The 19,654-nt window shown below is 35.5% G+C and overlaps 1 protein-coding gene across 15 annotated transcripts; it reads left to right on the top strand.

The window, feature by feature from the left end:
• The first annotated feature begins 1,708 nt into the window (after positions 1-1,708).
• LOC123224046 (ubiquitin-like-conjugating enzyme ATG10) lies at positions 1,709-13,588 on the top strand. Of its 15 annotated transcripts, none has more exons than XM_044647527.1 (10): positions 1,709-1,835; positions 1,934-2,095; positions 2,218-2,289; positions 3,257-3,430; positions 3,511-3,561; positions 3,667-3,750; positions 3,867-3,966; positions 4,899-4,996; positions 6,727-6,879; positions 7,073-7,413. In XM_044647527.1, exons 4-10 carry the CDS (start codon positions 3,278-3,280, stop codon positions 7,142-7,144), a joined length of 711 nt encoding a protein of 236 aa, XP_044503462.1. In that variant the 5' UTR covers positions 1,709-1,835; positions 1,934-2,095; positions 2,218-2,289; positions 3,257-3,277; the 3' UTR covers positions 7,145-7,413. The 15 variants fall into 15 exon arrangements, 14 of the variants coding, with proteins under 14 accessions (XP_044503462.1, XP_044503461.1, XP_044503472.1 ...); XM_044647526.1 differs by lacking the exon at positions 1,709-1,835 and adding an exon at positions 7,783-8,237 and having other exon boundaries at positions 1,842-2,095; positions 7,073-7,189; XR_006503893.1 differs by lacking the exon at positions 1,709-1,835 and adding an exon at positions 7,783-8,237 and having other exon boundaries at positions 1,842-2,095; positions 7,078-7,189.
• The last annotated feature ends 6,066 nt before the right edge of the window (positions 13,589-19,654 follow it).

The following is a 19,654-nucleotide window of genomic DNA, read 5'->3' as shown; positions in this document are numbered from 1 at the left end:
GAAAACACTAATTGAAAAGATAATCAGAGATAAGATCCCAATCGGGAAGATTGGCTTTAGGAGGGAGACCAGTTGGACACAACAAAAGGTTGGCCGAAAGACTAAGAAAGGATGGACAGGAGGAACCTAAAATCTAGAGAGAAGAAAAAGCATGAATAGAAGAGAAAGAGATGATTTGAGTAGGCTTTATGACTTGTTGCTCGGAAAGAAACCTTAGAAGTTTCCATGTATGTTTAACCATGATAATTTTATTCCATGATTTGTTTTTCATAATACCTAGTCCACCTTCTTCTTTAGGAACATAGACTTCATCCTAAGCTAGCTTAGCTGTCCACATATGTTTAACCATGACAACTTTATTCCATGATTTGTTCTTCATAATACCTAGCCTACTTTCTTCTTTAGGAACACAAACTTCATCCTAAGCTACCTTAGCTTTCTTGCAATTCAAAGAGGTGCCACTCTAAAGAAAAACTTTAATATAGCTATCAATTTCTTTATAGATGTAGGATGGAAGAATAAAAATTGAGGACCAATAAACTTGGATGCAAAAGAGGATAAACTTTATTAAGATAAGTCTACTAGCATATGAAAGAAGTTTGCTTCTCTAAAATGTGATTCTCCCCAAAATTTTATCAATAAGAGGTTTGCAATAATTCACTTTAAGTTTTGAGGAAGTTATGGGCACACTCAAGTATTTAAAAGGAAGACTTCCAATCTCAATATTATTAACAACCATAATTTGATTTTTTTTTTTTTTGTCATTGTTGACTCCAGAAAGGTATAAGTTGCTTTTGGCAAGGTTTGTTTTGAGACTCAACCATCCATGGAACTAATTTAACGTATCTCTAAAAAGTGATATTAAGCCAACATTTGCCCTAAAAAACAACATTAGATCATCAACTAAACACAAATGAGTAATGCTATCTTTCTTACATTTCCAACGATGGCTGAAATTAGTGTTGTTCTTTAACTCTCCAAGCATGCAAGATAGTACTTCCAGAGTCATTACAAAGAGGTAAGGGGATATACAGTTGCATTGTCTTAGACCTTGTGAGCTCTTGAAAAAACCTACTAGCTCTCCATTTATGCTTAACAAAAATGAAGGAGTTGTGATACAACTCTTGATCCATCTAATGAAATAGGCCAACGAACCAATGGTATTAAGGACAACAATGATAAATTCCTAATTCAATAATTCGTAGGCTTTCATAAGGTTAATTTTTATAGCACACTTTTCATTCCTTGTGTCTTTATGGTAGTTGTGCATTAGTTCTAGGCAAAGCAATATATTCTCTCCTATACTTTGCCTACCAACAGATGCTCCTTGTGATTTATTTACAGGAATGCTTTAATTACATCAAATTCTATATTAGAATAAAAAGAATGCCTATAAGTGAAAAACATAATACTTTGATTTTTCTAGAAAGAATAAGCGAGTAGGCATTGATAGGCTAGTAGGTATAGTACTGTTCACAATAAGGTGAATGGGTCTAAATAGTTTGTGAAATTTTGAATAACTAAGACTGATAGTTTTAAAATTATAAAATCAATTCTAAATAGAAATTGATCTTATAGATTTAATTTTTATTTAAAACCTATACTATATTAAATTATGTAAAATACTTTAATTCTTTTTAGATAGTTTTAACACAATAAAAAGCTTTTGGAACTACTTGTTTGAGCTCTAAATTTATATTGAATTTAAATTAAATCGAAGTGAATATTTCTTAACATACATTTAGCTTAATTTAAAAAATAATTTTGAAATTTTTTAAACTCAAATTAAATTGGTTTGGATACAGCCCTACCTGAAGTAGCGAGAACGCCGTAAAGTACTGCAAACTCACACATTACTCCATCTATTTTTTAGCTTCCGTACTCTTCTCTTCGTTTAACGCTGTGTTTGCTTCACTGCCTTTAAATATTTCAGCTTCGCGCTTTTAGCCTTTTACACTCTTCAAAATTCATTTATCAAACCCGAACAAGGAACTTCGGATCCATTCATCCATCAATAATCATTGCGCCGCCGGATGTTCTCCAGAGAGAGAAGGAAGCCTCCTTCATTCTTCTCCTCTTCTTGATACCAAGAAAGGTTTCTTCGGTTATAATTTTTAATGCCCAGAATTTTTTTTTTTGAAGATTTCTTCAATTTTGATTTGTATGAGTTCATAGTCTTGTTTAAAAATGTTAAATTTTGGTTTTGTTTTTTAGCAGGAGAAAGTGCGAAGTCGCGTGGACTATATTTTGAGAAGAAGATTGAATTCTTAGAGGGCTTATCTGGGAAAAGTAATTGTCTTTCTTTTTCTTGTACGTATATGTCGCGGACCAAGGCGTTTTGAATTTTTGTTTTGAATTTCTGTTAAGTTAAGGGTGCCGTCTAGTAATTAGAGTTTCTTAAACTTCCCAACTATATATCACATTTTCTTGGTGCTGCTGAGAATAGAATGAAAATAACAATCAAAATTTCCTTCTCTGTTGTTCTTTTCAGATCTTCTATTTTCTCTCCTCTATTCTAGAAATTTCTTTCTCTGGATTGAATCTCTGTCTTCATCTCCCTCTCCTTTTAGTTCAGTTCATACCAGTATATGTGGGGAGAACTCAGTTTATTGTATTGTGATTCTTGTTGTTTATTTGTGAGAACTATAAGTTTGAACTTTGAACTCTCATTCAATGAACTTGATAAACTGTGTGTAATTGTGTATGATGAAGATTTTGATTGCTCTCATTATAAATTGGGTTGAGTAAATTATATATTAAGCCATTAGCTCAAATTTCAGTCAGGGGAGGAGCTAACATTGGTCGGTTCTGGTTCACTATCTCTGTCTCTCTCTCTATCTAACTATATATATATAGAGAGAGAGAAAGAAGTCAACTAGGTAGAGTAGTCGAATTTCATGCCAAAGAATCTAAAAGCTATAATTTAGCGAGGGAAAAGCCAGTTGGTTCAAGGAGCAAAGAACAACAACCAAGACAGGGAACGGCGTCAGAGACTTCTATATTAAGTTTAACAACCCTTCGTCTGAAGACCATTAAAATTTTAGTACTTAGATGCTTAAACCCATCTTCCTTTGAGTATCTTGTCCTGGGTTTTATTGTTTTTGAATAACTATTGCATCCTTCATGAATTTGTAATTGTTTAAACCCTTATTCCTTTGAGTATCTTGTCCCAGGTTTTATTGTTTTTGAATAACTATTGCATCCTTCATAAATTTGTAATTGTTTTCACAATTTGGAATAACTTGGGTTATGTTAGTTGAAGTTGAGGTTGCAACTCATGGATATATCATCTTGGGATGGAGCCCTTTCGCCAAGTGATTTTTATGTTGCTGCTCACAATTTCATTGAGAAATGGAGAAGATTCAACCCGACTTATCCTCCATGGTCATGGGTTTCTTGCAAAAAACAATCTTGGATTGCTCCTCATGAGGTTCAATTTAATTGATTGTTTTTGTAACTCGTGTTTATTTTTGGGTCTATATATTTTACATGCTTGTTTCTCTTTTTTAGATTGAGAAATATTTGTCCCTGGAGAATATTTGCCTTCTAAGTTTAAGTGAGGTATGGCCTTTCAGTTAGTTTTCTTCATTTAGTCAGATTGCTATATTGAAGCATTAGCTCTCTGAGGCAGAATTGATTTTACAAGTATCATTATTGTTTGAACAGGAAGATCATGGTGATGAAAGTCAAGTAGGGGAAGACCATAACAGTTGTTCTCAGGGAGAGGAGCCTGTTGATTCAGCCACGTTGGTATGTATGCATAAACTAAATTTATTGCTTTACATTATAGGACTCTTTCTCATCTTAATACTTTTGGATTCTTAATTCTTTTTGTTATGATGATCATCTTCTTGTTCTATCTGAAGGTTGAGAGTTGTGATCACGAAACTCATTACTACGACTTTCATATAGTTTACAGTGCTTCATATAGGGTTCCGGTGCTCTATTTTCGTTCTTATTTTGGTGGTACGTTCTTCTCTATTCGATCAATTAGTAAAAGAGTAGAAATTGGTAATTTTTGCATAATGGAAAACTTTTTTATATTTCATCCACAATAATTGTGAATGTATCTAAAATATTATTATGATGAAGCGTGATGTTTCAGTAATGTGTTACGTTTATCCATGTCAATATACACGACTCTTAGTCACTTCTACAAATCAATGAAGATGTGTAAAATGAATTTTTTATTTGGAAGAAATGAGTTAGAGGAGAGGATGGGGAATATATTACATTGTTTCTCACGATGCTTTAGATTTGTTGTTAATATTCTCTATGAATTATTTATTAAACAATAACCATTAATCCCCAAAAGATGGCAAAAATGATAAGTTGCAATGTGCTTCAATCATGAAGCATGTTTATGGTAGACTTTAGATCTCTACTGTGGAAATATGTCATTTTTGCAGTTTCTGGAAATTTATTTATTTCTTGATAGGGGAGTCCTCACCTTAACATATGGGAGTGGAATTCATTTTATTATTGCTAATTTCTATCAGAGTTTTGCCTATATGATTTTCAAGCAATGTAGGTAGTTTAGGTAAACTTTATTGGTGTTTATGTTACATATCCTGTGTATGATATTCTATCTTATATGCACTGAAGTGAATAGGGACCCTAAAATAGTTCTAGCCCTTGATTCTTGAATTATAGGACAACTTGTCCTTTCTTTCAGTTTTGGAACTCCACTATTCTCCAGAATCAGGGTGCCTACAGAAACTGTGATTTGTAATCCTTGCCTTCTTAGAATCCTTAATATGAAAGGCTCAATATTTGACAATTCTGGGAATTGGAAAAATTTTCCCTTAATCATTTTAACCTTGTCATTTAGTTTCTATTTCTATGCATACACCAAAATTATATGGAGACCATAATGGGGTGGCTTCTGTTTCATGCAGATGGACAACCTTTAGTATTGGATGAAATTGAAAAAGATCTTCCTGCCTGTTCAGCAAAGGTTTTGTTGGAATCAAAATGGACATTCATAACTCAGGAGGTTATTATTTCTTATGTTTGCATATGTGACTGAAATGGATAGGCTTGTTTACTATACGCATAAAAAAAATGGTACTTATTCTTTTTCCATTCATATTTTAGTATATTTAACCACATTGACAGGTTGATTCCTCCTACTGCTATTCTGCTAAACGTTAAAACACTATAAACTGCCCCATCTTAACTTCCTAACTTTAACTTTTTTATTCAAGAAAGCAATTGTGGTTCTGTTTGTGGTTATAATTGAAGCAGAAATTTTCTGTTCAGTTTAATAGTTTTTGGTTCCATTATAAAAATATACTACAAACTTGCTGCTAGCAAAGTTGTCTGCATGATAATAATTAACAGTGACTAGATTTATCATAGTTATCAAAGGCACACCTCAAGCACACCCAACCGAGGATTTACTCAAGGTGACATTGCCTTGAGTATGGTCAAGGCGACCGTTGGTTTAAAGGCAATCACCTTTAGCATTTTTTTCGACATCTTTGGAGAAGTTTTAAGCATTGGAAAAACATGTTTTATTATCACCTATTATATTTTCCAACCAGATCTGAGAGTTACTGGCAATTTCTAAATAGTTTTAAGCACAATCTCAAGCTTTTTTATAGGTTTTGGGCAGTTTAGATAAAAGAGTTATTGACAATTTTTGAAGTCTCTTGTAAGGTTTGAGGTCGTTAGGGGGATCACCGGCGAGTTTTGAGGTCACCAAAGGGTCGGCAATCAGTTATAAGGATGCCAAAGAGGTTGTTGACAAGTTCTAAGGTTGTCGAAAAGATTACTAAAGAGATCTAAGATTGTCAGATAGGTCGCCAGTCACTAATCCCTTATAGATGGCTGTCAAAGAGGTCTAGAATGATAATTAATTGGCGCTCTAATTTGAGACTTGTGATGACATTGCTAGTCAATATTTTAACGTCGATGTATTGAGAAAAAAATTTAAATTTAATGGAAATTGTTAAAATTTTAATAGAATTTTTTAATCGTCTTAGGTCAAAAAGCAACATCGGCCTTGTTGTTTTCGCCTAGGCAATAAGACCCCTTATTGCCTTTTGGTGCTTTTCGCCTTTGATAACTGTGGATTTCTAGCATCAATACTCAGGAAATAAATGAAAAAGATTCTAGTGCTGGTCACCAAAGTATGGATTAGCCTCTATCCAAATACCAATATACAATTTGGTTGGTATTTTTGGGATTACAAGAACAGATAAAACAGGTGAGCATGTGGTGTTACCTGCATGTCAAATTAATGAAGCAGGACAACCAAATTATTGCAGAGTACCAGCTGCCTAGACCATCAAGATGTCTTGTATTGAAGAGATTTTGCTATTTCTGTCCTTGACTATATCTGGTTGATACATGATTTTTTTTTTTCTCTGGGTAGAATCTATACTGAAACCGAAACCAGATTTCTGGTTTGCAGAAACTTCATTTACTGTTTCTTTTACTTGCATCATGAAAGTTTATTTGATTGAGGTAATGTTGCTTTCTGTTTAGAAATCAGGAGTGAGACCTAAGATATTATGATGTAATCACCTTTTTCTTAAAATTTATGCTGCATTTTCATTTCCTTGAAATTGATCATTGGTCACAGATTTCTCATGTTTCCTTTCTGTGCTGATCTTTTATATGAATGGTGGATTTTGATGGAGTTTTATTTGTCACTTGTAGAGATTTAATGTGATGTTTACCTCCTGGGAATATTATTAGTAAATATTCTGTTGATTGTAGGAGCATCCATACTTGAACAGGCCGTGGTACAAATTGCATCCATGTGGAACTGGCGAATGGATGAAGTTGCTTTTCCTTGGTACTGCTGCCCCAGATAAGCAGGGAGTGGCAGTCGATCAATATCTGGTCTCTTGGTTCTCAGTTGTTGGGCAGGTAGTTGGTCTTAGGATCCCCTTTGAAATGTTGAACAATAGAAATCAGCCGTAGCATTGTGCTGCCAATTGTTCAAATACAGCTTAGCTAATAAAATCAATCTATCTTCAGTGCAAAAGATGAAGAAATATATTTCATTGTGTTCTTTCTTCGTCTGTGAAATGATAATCAAATTAAACTCAAGGCTTTACAGTGCAGATGCTCAAAAGGATGTTTCAGATTGGGCATGCTGGAAATGTCTAAACGCGGTGGCTATTTGTCCTAACGTATTAACTTTTTTCTTTTTTTTTTGGTCATTTAAAGGATAGAGGTGAGTTATTACCGAAATAGTTTTTATTCTTGCTCTCTTCCCCAAGCAGATCAAACCTAGGTGCCAGCCAAAAAAATTGCTTGTAAACCACCTGGCTGAACCCCTAGGGGTGCGCAGTATTTACTTTGTTTTCTTCTGAACTTGGGAGAAAAATCGTGTAATTGCTCGCATATGCATAAGACCATTGTACAGATTAGATGCAACAGAACTTTCTTATGCTTGAATGCAATTGCACTGCATGTAGGATCTTGAATTTTGGTATTTACCTAATCAAGGGTTTCATAGCCGGGAAACTGAGATAATTTCTTAAGTGATTATTCCTCGGGTGAGTAACATTTTCCCACCCAAGGTTTAGTTTGAAAACCTTTTTCACCCCTAATTAATATAAATAACATTTTTTCATCCAAAAATAAAGCATAAATGACAACTTTTCACCTAAAATTAAATTATGTTAACAACATAATAATATTCCTACTATTTTATTTTTTTAAAATTATCATATAATCCTAAATTAACAAAAATTAAAAATAGTTGTTTAAATATCTAAATGAGAAATTGATAAGACGCCTAATTACCAAAGTTTATTTCCGCAGGCCTAAGAAGAAAATAGAGGAAACAGACCTAGATTCAGAAAAAAGGATGAAACTCTCAGCTGAAGATTCAAGGATGGACATGATGGAGGGCAATCTGGGAATTACAGAAGCTGATCTGGAGCAGAATGAGCTTGGCCATTCAGTTGTGACCACTTGGCAGCCTATGAGTGGGCAGGAGGCAGAATTCGGTTGAGGAGAACTTATGCTTTTATAGAGCAGCAGAAAAAGAAAAGAGCAGCTTGGTTTTTATGAAAATGATGTACTGAAGTTTGATAAGAAGAAGGAGGGTTCTGGCTCTCAAATTCCAAAATTAGCAGTGTTTATTTTTTCTTGTTTGTCATGTCCATTTACTTGAGTTGTATTGTCCTGCTCATTGTTCTAAGTTTAGTTGTGAAGAACTTGGTGTAAACCTTTGCTTGATGAATGAATGAATGGGATTGGACTGCATTGTCTAATTGCTGGATTGAGTCCATTTTTATTAATTGAGTCCTTATTATTTAAACTGAATGCTGTCTATTGGAACCTGGAAATTTTACAGAATTGATTCTTTCACTCATTTGGGTTAGAAGAAATTGAAGCTTGAGTAGGGAAGGCTGCCGACCAAACAGGTACGCAACAAACTTGGTATCAGAGCCGTTGTAGCTGGGTTATGGTAAAAACCAGAATGGAAGGGAGAGTGAAAGATTTAGAAAACAACCTTAAGAACCTAATGGAGAAAGTAACCATCACGGAAGAAAGATTCATGAAGGCTGAACATCACACAGCTTCCCGATTTGATAAGCTGGACGAAAATTTACATGAGATAAGGCAGTTATTGCTTAAAGACATGAAAGGTAAGGAGGGTGAAACGGTAGCAACATCACCCACCGTCATCCAAGAACCACCACAGTATTTCCCGGAGAGGGTACCAAATGGAGGAAACTTTGGGTTTCAGCAGCTAATACCCCTACCACAGCAACCTCCATACCCTCACAACGACGGTGTAGCGTTTGGAGAATCGTCCAAAAACCATCGGCCACCGCGTTATGCCGCTACGGAGATGACGAATCGTCGTAACCATTATCACTGAAAATTGGAGATACCTTTGTTCATTGGAGTGGACTTATGGGGGTGGGCAGCCAAGGTCGAGCGTTATTTCTAGATGAACGGTATGGACGAACGAGAACGTTTGGCGACAGTGATATTTTGTTTGGAAGGAGAGGCATTGAGTTGGTTTCAGTTTAGGGAACTCTGGAGACCATTTCGTGAATGGAGGGAGGTGAAGGAGGAGCTTCTTTTGCGATTCGGATCAACACAGCACCGGACACCCTACGAACAGATCATCTTGCATCGGCAGACGAGAACGGTGGCCGAGAATAGAGCTCGTTTCGAACAGCTGGTGGCAATGCTTTCGTCGGCACCAGCAGAGTGGGTGTGAATAGCCTTCACCGTCGGTCTGAAACACTGAATTCAGGCCGAGCTTCGTCTCCAAGCATCGACGGATCTTTTCACCTTGATGCAGCAGGCGACAGATATAGAAGAAAGAGACCAGGTCGTGCACAGGCCGGAATGGGACCCGGATCCAATAGGGGCAGCCCAAACCTTTGCAACTCCAACCAACGCTCAACCCAGCCCAAGCCCAACGCCACAGTTCCACTTCACTCAACCCACTAACCACACCAGCCCAATTGCTTCTTCCACCACACCACTTTCAGCCCCTCCCAAATACACCAGCCCAAGCCCGTTTCATTTTCCCTTCAATACACAGCCCAGCCACACAAATTCAACTAATTGCCTAGCCCACCCAAACGCGTTTTCCACCGCACCACCGTCTCTTCTTTCAACCCACACCAGCCCACACTATCAGTCACCCACCCAAACTGCTTCAACACCCAACCCAACCCATAACCCCGCCCATCAACCTGACCCAAACCCATTCCACCGACCCGACTTAGACCATAATTTCCCACCCACGAGTTCAACTTTCTCCCAGACACACTCCTCTAATATTTCAGCCCCAAATTCAACCCCACCTCCAACGCTTTCTTCCGCCGTTCCACCCAATTTCTCACCATTAGAAGCTATCCATCACTCTCCCCATACACCTCCTACACCCAACCAGCCACCAATTCCTTCTTCTCCTCGATTCAACTCGTCCAATCACCGCCCTAACCTAACTTCCAGACCGGAATACCCACGCCTCTCTCAATCTGAAATTCAGACCCACATAGTGTAAGGCTTGTGCTTCAAGTGTGCAGGCAAGTTCGGTCTGAACCATCAGTGCCCCTTCAAACAATTCCATTTGATGCTCTGTGATGAAGATGAACAGGACCCACCGAAATTTTTGGAAGACACCAGCCAACTCAAGCTCTGACACGGTGACGAAATGGAGCTTTCTTGTCACTCTGTTGTTGGTATCAGTACCCCTAAAACATTGAAATTTTTGGGCAAGATTCACTCTTCCCCTGTCATCATTCTGGTGGACTCCGGCGCTTCCCACAGCTTCATTTCTCAACAACTGGTCAACAAATTGCAGCTTCCACGCTCCCCAGCAACCTTCCAGGTTGTCATCGAAAATGGCAGCTCGATCGTCGGCAGAGCAAAGTGTCCAGGGGTTGAGCTACTGTTACCAGAGATGCAATTTGTTCATGACTACTTTGTTTTTCCTTTGGGCAATGTTGACGTCATTCTTGGGGTGGATTGGCTAGCAACTTTGGGCGTTATTAAAAGTAATTGGCAGAACCTCACTATGACTTTCCACTGGAAGGGGCGGAAAATTACGCTTCAAGGGGATCCCTCATTAGTCACCCAGGAAACTTCTCTTAAGGCTATTTCAAAATCACTTAAAATGGGTACCCATTGCTATTGGATTCAGTTGGCTGCCTCAGAAAATATTTTAGTAGAGTCTCCAGCAGAAGTTCAGCGAATATTGACAAATTTTCAGCATTTATTTGAGGAGCCCACTTGGTTACCGCCACACCGGACACATGATCATGCCATTCGTTTGTTTGATGGAGTCGCACCGCCTAATGTCCGACTGTATCGGTATCCTCATCACCAAAAGACTGAAATTGAGAGATAGGTTCGTGAAATGCTTTATGCTGGAATTATTCGACCAAGCCACAGCCCATTCTCCAGTCCTGTTCTTTTGGTGCAAAAGAAAGACGGTGGCTGGCGTTTCTGCGTTGACTACCGCGCCCTCAACAAACTTACCATTCCAGATAAGTTCCCTATTCTTGCTATAGATGAGTTGTTAGATGAGTTATCTGGTGCTACAATCTTCACTAAACTTGACTTGAAATTTGGCTACCATCAAATCAGAATTATTGATTTTGATGTTGAGAAAACAGCCTTCCGGACACATAACGGCCATTACGAGTTTCTGGTCATGCCCTTTGGCCTGTCCAACGCTCCTGCCACTTTTCAGGCCCTCATGAATGAAGTTTTTTAGGCCCATTTACGGCAGTTTATTCTTGTCTTCTTCGATGATATTCTGATTTACAGTAGCACTTTATCTGCTCACTTGCACCATCTGAGTTTAGCTTTGCAGCTTCTTTCCGACCATCACCTACTCTTGAACAGAAAAAAATGTTCTTTTGGGGTTTCTCGCTTGGAGTACTTGGGCCATATAATTTCAACTGAAGGTGTAGCTGCTGATCCTCAGAAAGTTCAGTGTATGATTGATTGGCCGCGACCTCGCGATATTATGGCACTTCGAGGGTTCTTGGGACTTACAGGCTATTACCGCCGCTTTGTACGCCACTATGGACAAATTGCAGCCCCATTGACAAAGCTATTGAAAAAGAACTCTTTCCACTGGAATAAAGACTCTTTAATAGCATTCGAGAGGTTGAAGGCAGCCATGACTACTGTTCTAGTTCTTGCCATGCCTAATTTTACCCAGCCTTTTCTAGTTGAGATGGACGCTTCTTCCACAGGCGTCGGGGCTATTCTTATGTAGGGGGGTAGGCCTATTTCTTTTATGAGTCAAGCTCTCTCCTTTAGAAACAAAGTAAAGTCGGTTTATGAAAGTGAATTAATGGCCATTGTGTTAGCCTTGCAAAAGTGGCATCATTATTTATTGGGGAAGCATTTTATTGTCCGCACCGATCAGAAGAGTTTGAAACATTTAATGGATCAAACCATCATTAGTGGAGAGCAACAACGATGGGTGATGAAACTACTTGGCTTCGATTTTGAGATTCAGTATCGTTCGGGAATGGAGAATAAAGCAACTGATGCCTTGTCCAGATTACCAGAAGTCTCTCTTACTTTACACTCCATTTCAGCCGGGCATTGGATCGAGGGGGAAGTGATTGATCAAGAGGTTCGCTCTGACAGTTGGTATAAACAAATCATTCAGCAGCTCTTACAGGACCCCTCCAGCTATGCCAATTTCTTATTAAAGAATGGGACTCTATTTTACAAAAACAGGTTAGTGATGTTTTCCTCTTCTACCCTACTTCCAGCCTTGCTTCAGGAATTCCATTCTTCACCTTTCGGTGGCCATTCAAGGTTTTTTCGCACTTACAAGAAAATAACAGCAGTTTTTTATTGAATTGGCATGAAAAAGTGTATTAGAGACGTTGTAGCCCACTGTGAAATCTGCCAAAGAAACAAGTATCAAGCCATGAGCCCTGCAGGCCTCTTACAGCCTCTTCCAGTCCTTGATAAAGTTTGGGAGGACATATCTATGGACTTCATTGGGGGTCTTCCAAGAACGAAAAAGGGAGATACCATTTTGGTGGTAGTGGACCAATTGACCAAATATAGTCATTTCCTTGTGCTTTCCCACCCGTATACAGCTAAAGAGGTGGTTGTCTTATTTGGTAAAGAGATAGTTAGGCTTCATGGTTACTCGCATTCGATCGTGTCAGATCACGATCGCCTATTTATAAGTCAATTCTGGGGGGAGCGTTTTCGTTCCATGGGTACAACCCTCAAGTTCAGCAGTGCATATCATCCACAATCTGACGGTCAAACTGAAATTGTCAACCGTGGCCTTGAAACATATCTTCGATGTTTTTGTTCTTAACAACCAAAGGATTGGGTTAAATGGATCACTTGGGCGGAGTATTGGTATAATACCACCTTCCATAGTTCTCTGGGAATGACACCTTTTAACGCTTTATATGGGAGAGACCCCCCAACGCTCTTTCGGTGGGGTTCCAAAGCCTCCAAAATTGATGAGGTTGGTGCTTTTCTACAACAAAGAGATGCCATTCTGCTTGAGTTGAAACAGCAGCTCCATAAAGCCCAAGATAGGATGAAACGTCAAGCCGATTTGAAATGTCGCGAGCTCCACTTTGAAGTTGGTGAGCAAGTGTTCCTTAAAATTCAGCCTTATCATTTCAAGACTCTTGCTAAGAAGCTCAATGAAAAACTGAGCCCTCGCTTTTATGGTCCTTATGTCATCATTGAAAAGATTGGTTCGGTTGCCTACCGTCTTGCTTTACCTTCCACAAGTAAAATCCATCCAGTTTTCCATGTGTCACAGTTAAAAAGGGACCTAGGGGCTGCTATACAGCCACAACCTCTGTTTGGCTGCCTTTTGGGGGACTTAGAATTGCAAGTACAGTCGGAAGCTTTACTGGATACTCGTTATTCAAAAACTGGTCACCTGTAGGTCCTCATCAAATGGCACTCTCTTCCGGACTGTGAGAACTCTTGGGAGGATTACATCTCCTTATGGGATTGCTTTCCCGAATTTCACCTTGAGGACAAGGTGCATCTCCGTAGGGGGGGGGGTATTGATAGAGGCCTAATTACCAAAGTTTATTTCCGCAGGCCCAAGAAGAAAATAGAGGAAGCTGACCTAGATTCAGAAGAAAGGATGAAACTCTCAATTGAAGATTCAAGGATGGACATGATGGAGGGTAATCTGGGAATTACAGAAACTGATCTGGAGCAGAATGAGCTTGGCCATTCAGTTGTGACCACTTGGCAGCCTATGAGTGGGTAGGAGGCAGAATTCGGTTGAGGAGAACTTATGCTTTTATAGAGCAGCAGAAAAAGAAAAGAGCAGCTTGGTTTTTATGAAAATGATGTACTGAAGTTTGTTAAAAAGAAGGAGGGGTCTGGCTCTCAAATTCCAAAATTAGCAGTGTTTATTTTTTCTTGTTTGTCATGTCCATTTACTTGAGTTGTATTGTCCTGCTCATTGTTCTAAGTTTAGTTGTGAAGAACTTGGTGTAAACCTTTGCTTGATGAATGAATGAATGGGATTAGGCTGCATTGTCTAATTGCTGGATTGAGTCCATTTTTATTGATTGAGTCCTTATTATTTAAACTGAATGCTGTCTATTGGAACTTGGAAATTTTATAGAATTGATTCTTTCACTCATTTGGGTTAGAAGAAATTGAAGCTTGAGCAGGGAAGGTTGCCGACCAAACAGGTACGCAACAAAAATTAAATTAAATGAGCATTTAACCTTTTTATTAAGTAAAAATATTCATTTTTTTTAACAAAAATATCTATTTTTTCTATTTCTAAGTAAAAATGTCTTAAATTTTTTTTAAAATATCAAAATTATCTTTCATCACATCTATACAAACTCTTTCACTCTCATTTTTATTATATATATTTTTCATATCACTCAAACATTTACTCTTACTCTCATTTTTACTCAATATTAATTATTATAGGTTCATTTAGGAGGATGTAGTTCATATTTCTGAATTCGAATAAAAAAAGTTAATTTGTGAAAGAAATGTATTTATAAGAATCTTAACTCAAAACTTAATTTTATTTGTTAAATCTAATTTGTATGTCATGTAAATTGGGTATTTAAATATTAGATAATAATTTAAGGGTTAAATGAAATGTTAAAAATATATGGGGCCATTTTGATATTATATAATATATGAAGGATTTAAATAACATGTTAAGAATAGATAAACATATTTTGATACAAGACAACATACAAAGGTGTTAAATGAAATGTTAGAAAATTATGGTGGGCTAAATGAAATGTTATAAAAATATGAAGGGTATTTTGATATTAAACATTGTAATAACGTTTTAAATGAAATGTTATGAATAGATAGATACATTTTGATACAAGACAACGTATAAGAGTGTTAAATGAAATATTAGATAATTATAGAGGGTGAAAAAAAATGTTAAAAAAATATGGATGTATTTTGATATTACATAATATATGAAGGATTTAAATAACATGTTAAGAATAATTAGATGTATTTTGATACAAGACAACATTTAAGGGTGTTAAATGAAAGGTTATATAAATATGGGGGCAAAAAAATATTATAAAAATATGAGAGTATATTGATATTGTACAAATGTTCAAGGATTTAAATAACATATTAAAAATAGATAGATGTATTTTGATACAAAACAATATATAAAGGTGTTAAATGAAATGTTAGATAATTATAGGGGAAAATGAAATTTTAGAAAAATATGAGGGTATTTTGATATTAAACATTGTAAGAACATTTTAAATGAAATGTTAAGAATAGATAGATGCATTTTGATGCGAGACAACATACAAAAGTGTTAAATAAAATATTAGATAATTATAGGGGGTTAAATGAAATATTAGAAAATATAAAAGGTATTTTGATATTAATCATTGTAAGACTGTTTTAAATGGGTATTGTGGACTTTTTCCTATAAATGATTAATTTTTTCCAAAAATTTGTCATTGTAAGATTGATAATTAAAATGACGGGTTATGCGTTGGTTCATTTTCAAGGAGAATGAATTCAAGGTAATGACAATACAATGAAATATGTTAGAGGATTTAAACAATTGATTGAAATTCCCTCTAGAACAACATTTAAGGGATTTATTTAACTTTTGAAAGACTCTTGCGGTCTTGATCCAATGAAAAACTACCTTAAATTATCTATGAAACTAAGAAAAATTGAACTTGATTGCCCTATATAAATTCAAAATGATGAAGATGTCTAAGGTTTTGTTGATATGTCTCAATACTTACAGAAATGTATTCTTATTTTTGTTATATGTACTCTGATTGAAGGACGGAAAGAAGAAAAAGGAGTACAAGAAGAAATTAGTAAGTGAAAATAATATGATTTGAAAAACTTGATTGATTTCAATAATGACGCATTGTATATTGCAAACTCATGGGCTCATGGAGAGAAAGATTAGGTTCCTGATTGGGGTGACTTTGATGGGAATGACATGACTAATATATTCCTTTTAAAGAAGTAAAGCTCGAGTATAAGCCACATGCTTCCAAAAATATGAACAGTTTACAACTTGAATATCTTATTTTGGATGGGGGAAATTATTCTGTACCATTTTTTGACAATGTCTCCACTGATTCGTTTAGGTGGTTTCTTGATTTTCCTCCACAACCATCAACATTATCAGGCGATACAAGATCGATCTGAGAAGAGAATGTTTAAAGCTTGATGATATTTTTCATAATAAAGAATAATTGAAAAATGTTATAAAGTAATTTGTCCTATAAAAGGATTTCAATACATAGTAAAAAACTCTGACACGAGGCAATAGAATATTAAGTACAAGGCTGAAAACTATTAGTGGCATATATTTGTAAGCAAATCCAAATTCGGTGAAGTTTTCAAATCAGTAAAATGAATTCAACCCATACATGTTTAGTTGATCAAATAATGTCACATCACTAACAAGTTGGGGCCGACTCTTAGGTCAATTAATGAGGTTAAAATTTATGTTGATTGATCGAATTTATCAACATAGAGAAATAATTGTTGACATTGCTGACCGATATAAAATTGACATTTCATATTCATAGGTTGGCAGACAAGAAATTGGACTTTAAATTCACTAAGGGGCTCACCAGAAGAATCATTTATATTATTACCAGATTATTGCTATAATTTACAGCGTACTAATCTAGGAATCGTTACCGTTATTGAAACGGACGATAACTATTGATTTAAGCGTTTTTTTTCATGGCATTAGGATGTTTCGTTTGTGCATTTAGAGAATATATTTGATTTGTTGTTTGCATTGACACTACTTTTGGTTAGTGCTGTTGTCGACATCCAAATTAAAATCTTAAATTTCTGCAACAAAAATATAGTAAAGGAAAATAGGGATCGTTCCTTCGAAGAGTTCTAATTAGTATATCATCACAAATCAATCAAAACAAGGAAACAAAGGAGGTTTTAAATTGACTGCGAATTATAATTAAAGACAGTAAACAAATAAAAATTCGGCAAAGTAATATGAAAGTAATTAATCAATTTAACAAACTTTGGTCTACGGTCACATCCACCATTGAACTAAGATTGATCATCGATATCAAAAACTATTAAATTAATTATTCAAATATTCGTTGTGGTATTAATTACTTGTCTTTTCTTATGATTAGTTAACCAAAAACATGTATTCCAGTTAACCCTTATTGATTAACAACTCGGATACGATCACGAATTTAATTAAACAATAGCATTAAGAATTAGAAAGACCAACAAAACAAAACAACACAAGCGACGTTGCATTTAATCTAGTTGAATATTTTCCTTAGGAATTACGGTTTCTAACGTAGCAAATAATAAATCTCAGTTGCCATTTCGATTAGATGGATTGAACAATTACGGATTCAGTATTTAAACTAACAGTGGATCATATTAATTATAAACTAATCGCACGCTTTAGTAATCAACTAATACAATCATAATAAATAATCCAGGAAAATAATCAATACTTGAATAATTAAAAAGATGCATTAAAGAATAAAAATTAATCTCACAATTCTTATACTTTCATGGTTTCAGATCCCTACAACCAAGAGAAAAGGTTTACCCACTGTAAACCATTATAAGCTAGCCACAAATCCAGAAAATTGCTTCTACTAATTACAATTATCAATCCCCAACAAAATAAAAATAAAAATAAAAATATATATATTTTCTATTCCCCCCCCACCGGGCCCCCCACTTAGATCCAGAAATAAAGGTCAATCATAATCTCTTAATCCAGTCAAGTAAATGTGATATATATCTTTCCCAAAAAGAAAGGAAAAGACATATATTTTGATATATATCATTCTTCTAAAAAAATCCTTGTCTATGTAAAATAATCTCCTTTTCTAACTACTAATCACCCTTTTTTTAGAAAGCAAATCTTTGATTTTTTTGGAATATCTCTACTGATCTGGACGTCCAGATTTAAATTTCAAATTATGCTCTTGTTATTTCATGTACCCATGTCTAGTCAACATTACAGATTTTGTTAACTGGTAAGCCCGCTCCAATTTTAGTCTTCTTGGCCCAAATTTAGCTCCGAAAATATTCAAAGCTTGCTAAGTGTAAAAAATAAATAATTTCATTAGACTGAATTAAATTTTTACACAATATAAGGGAATTAAAAATCAAAATAATGACAATTAACAACATTATCGAATTCCCCTATACATATCTTTTGCTCGTCCTCGAGTAAAACAAAAACAAAAAGGTACCATCAATCTCTCTTCTCATGATACTAAAAAGTGTGCATATCTTAAGATTCAACCCAACCAAGACTTAAGCAAAAACACACATCATCATTAAACTTCACAAGGAGATGCCCATAAAGAAAAATCAAGACAATCGCATTCTAAAACATGTATGAAGTTTTGGTGACTCTCCTCACAGCTATCACTCATATCATTCATGTGTTTAATGGTTCGGTGTTTCGCTCAAATTCTTCCAATGTAGATATTTTACCATAGGTTTGCATATGCACCAAATCTTCACCACTTAGTTCATATATATGCATAAATCAAAAGGATTTTATTTTAGGTTGCAATGGGGCTTCGGGCAAAGGTGAGAATTAATGGATATGAAAGGTTAAAACTATGAGCATTAATAAAGCATTTAAACACATAGAGGAAACAAAATATAAAATTGAAAACCCAATATTCACCACATTTCTTTTGTCATTTCTTTACTACTTTCTTTCTCTTCTCTTGTTTTTTCTTTTCTGTTTTCTTTCTGTTTTTTTTTTTAATAACTAAGAGAATTTGATAGTAAAGATAACAACATAAGACAGTAACTGTAACCTCTCCTAACTAATAGGTGTGTTATAGAAAAACGGCAAGAGTTCCTCTATTTTAGAAGGTTCAGGGAATATTTTTTTCTTTTTAATTATGCCCTGTAACACTCTCAATTAACAATCCACACAAACCAGTCCTACCAACCGACTGGATTTTCATCAACTTAATCACAATTAATAACATAAGTACATAATAATAACTATCATAAAAATTATTACCCACAGAAACTTTATAACCAATTTTTATAACTAGTCGTATATATATACATATATAGATATAACTATACACAATCACATATATACATATCCACCAATATCTACATCAGGTATATATATATACATATATTCACATATACATCAAAACATATAAATCAACAAAATTATGGTGCCTTCTTCCCTCAGCCTCATGTCTCACTAGTGCTTCTCGAGACCTTTTGTTGTAACTTTTTACCTATAAAATATTAAATTAAACGGAGTGAGTGACCATGGCTTAGTAAGAAGATCATACTCAATACTCAAAGTATTTCATACCAGTACTAATCTCTTTCATACTCAGCGTGTCTAGGGTATTCATATATAAAATAATTGACACGAAACACGTATTAAACACATATCATAATTCTTTTCTTTCACCCATTTATTCATTTTCTTACTATACAAATATGATTTACTTGTTATGATTGATGCATATATGAGTGTCATGACTTTTCTATTTTCTGATCGTACATCTTTCTCAACTCTTTATCAGCCACATAGGCTTGCATGCATGATTTTAATGCAAATGACTTTCATAAAATATTTGCTAATTCTTTTTTTTTTTCCAATATTTTCATTATCCGCTCTAGACTATATATGACAGTACTTGTAGTCCCCATACAA

The sequence above is a fragment of the Mangifera indica genome, chromosome 8, assembly GCF_011075055.1.
Source record: "Mangifera indica cultivar Alphonso chromosome 8, CATAS_Mindica_2.1, whole genome shotgun sequence".
NCBI classification, from domain to species: domain Eukaryota; kingdom Viridiplantae; phylum Streptophyta; class Magnoliopsida; order Sapindales; family Anacardiaceae; genus Mangifera; species Mangifera indica.
Note: the sequence above shows the minus strand (reverse complement) of the source record. Positions and strands in the feature narration are given on the sequence as shown.

Bases quoted from the DNA above. Each gene is read 5' to 3' on its own strand.
- LOC123224046 (XM_044647526.1), top strand. From the start codon at position 3,278: ATGGATATATCATCTTGGGATGGAGCCCTTTCGCCAAGTGATTTTTAT. The intron at 3,431-3,510 runs GTTCAATTTAAT...TCTCTTTTTTAG, and splicing joins CTTGGATTGCTCCTCATGAG to ATTGAGAAATATTTGTCCCT. The intron at 6,880-7,072 runs GTAGTTGGTCTT...AAGGCTTTACAG, and splicing joins GGTTCTCAGTTGTTGGGCAG to TGCAGATGCTCAAAAGGATG.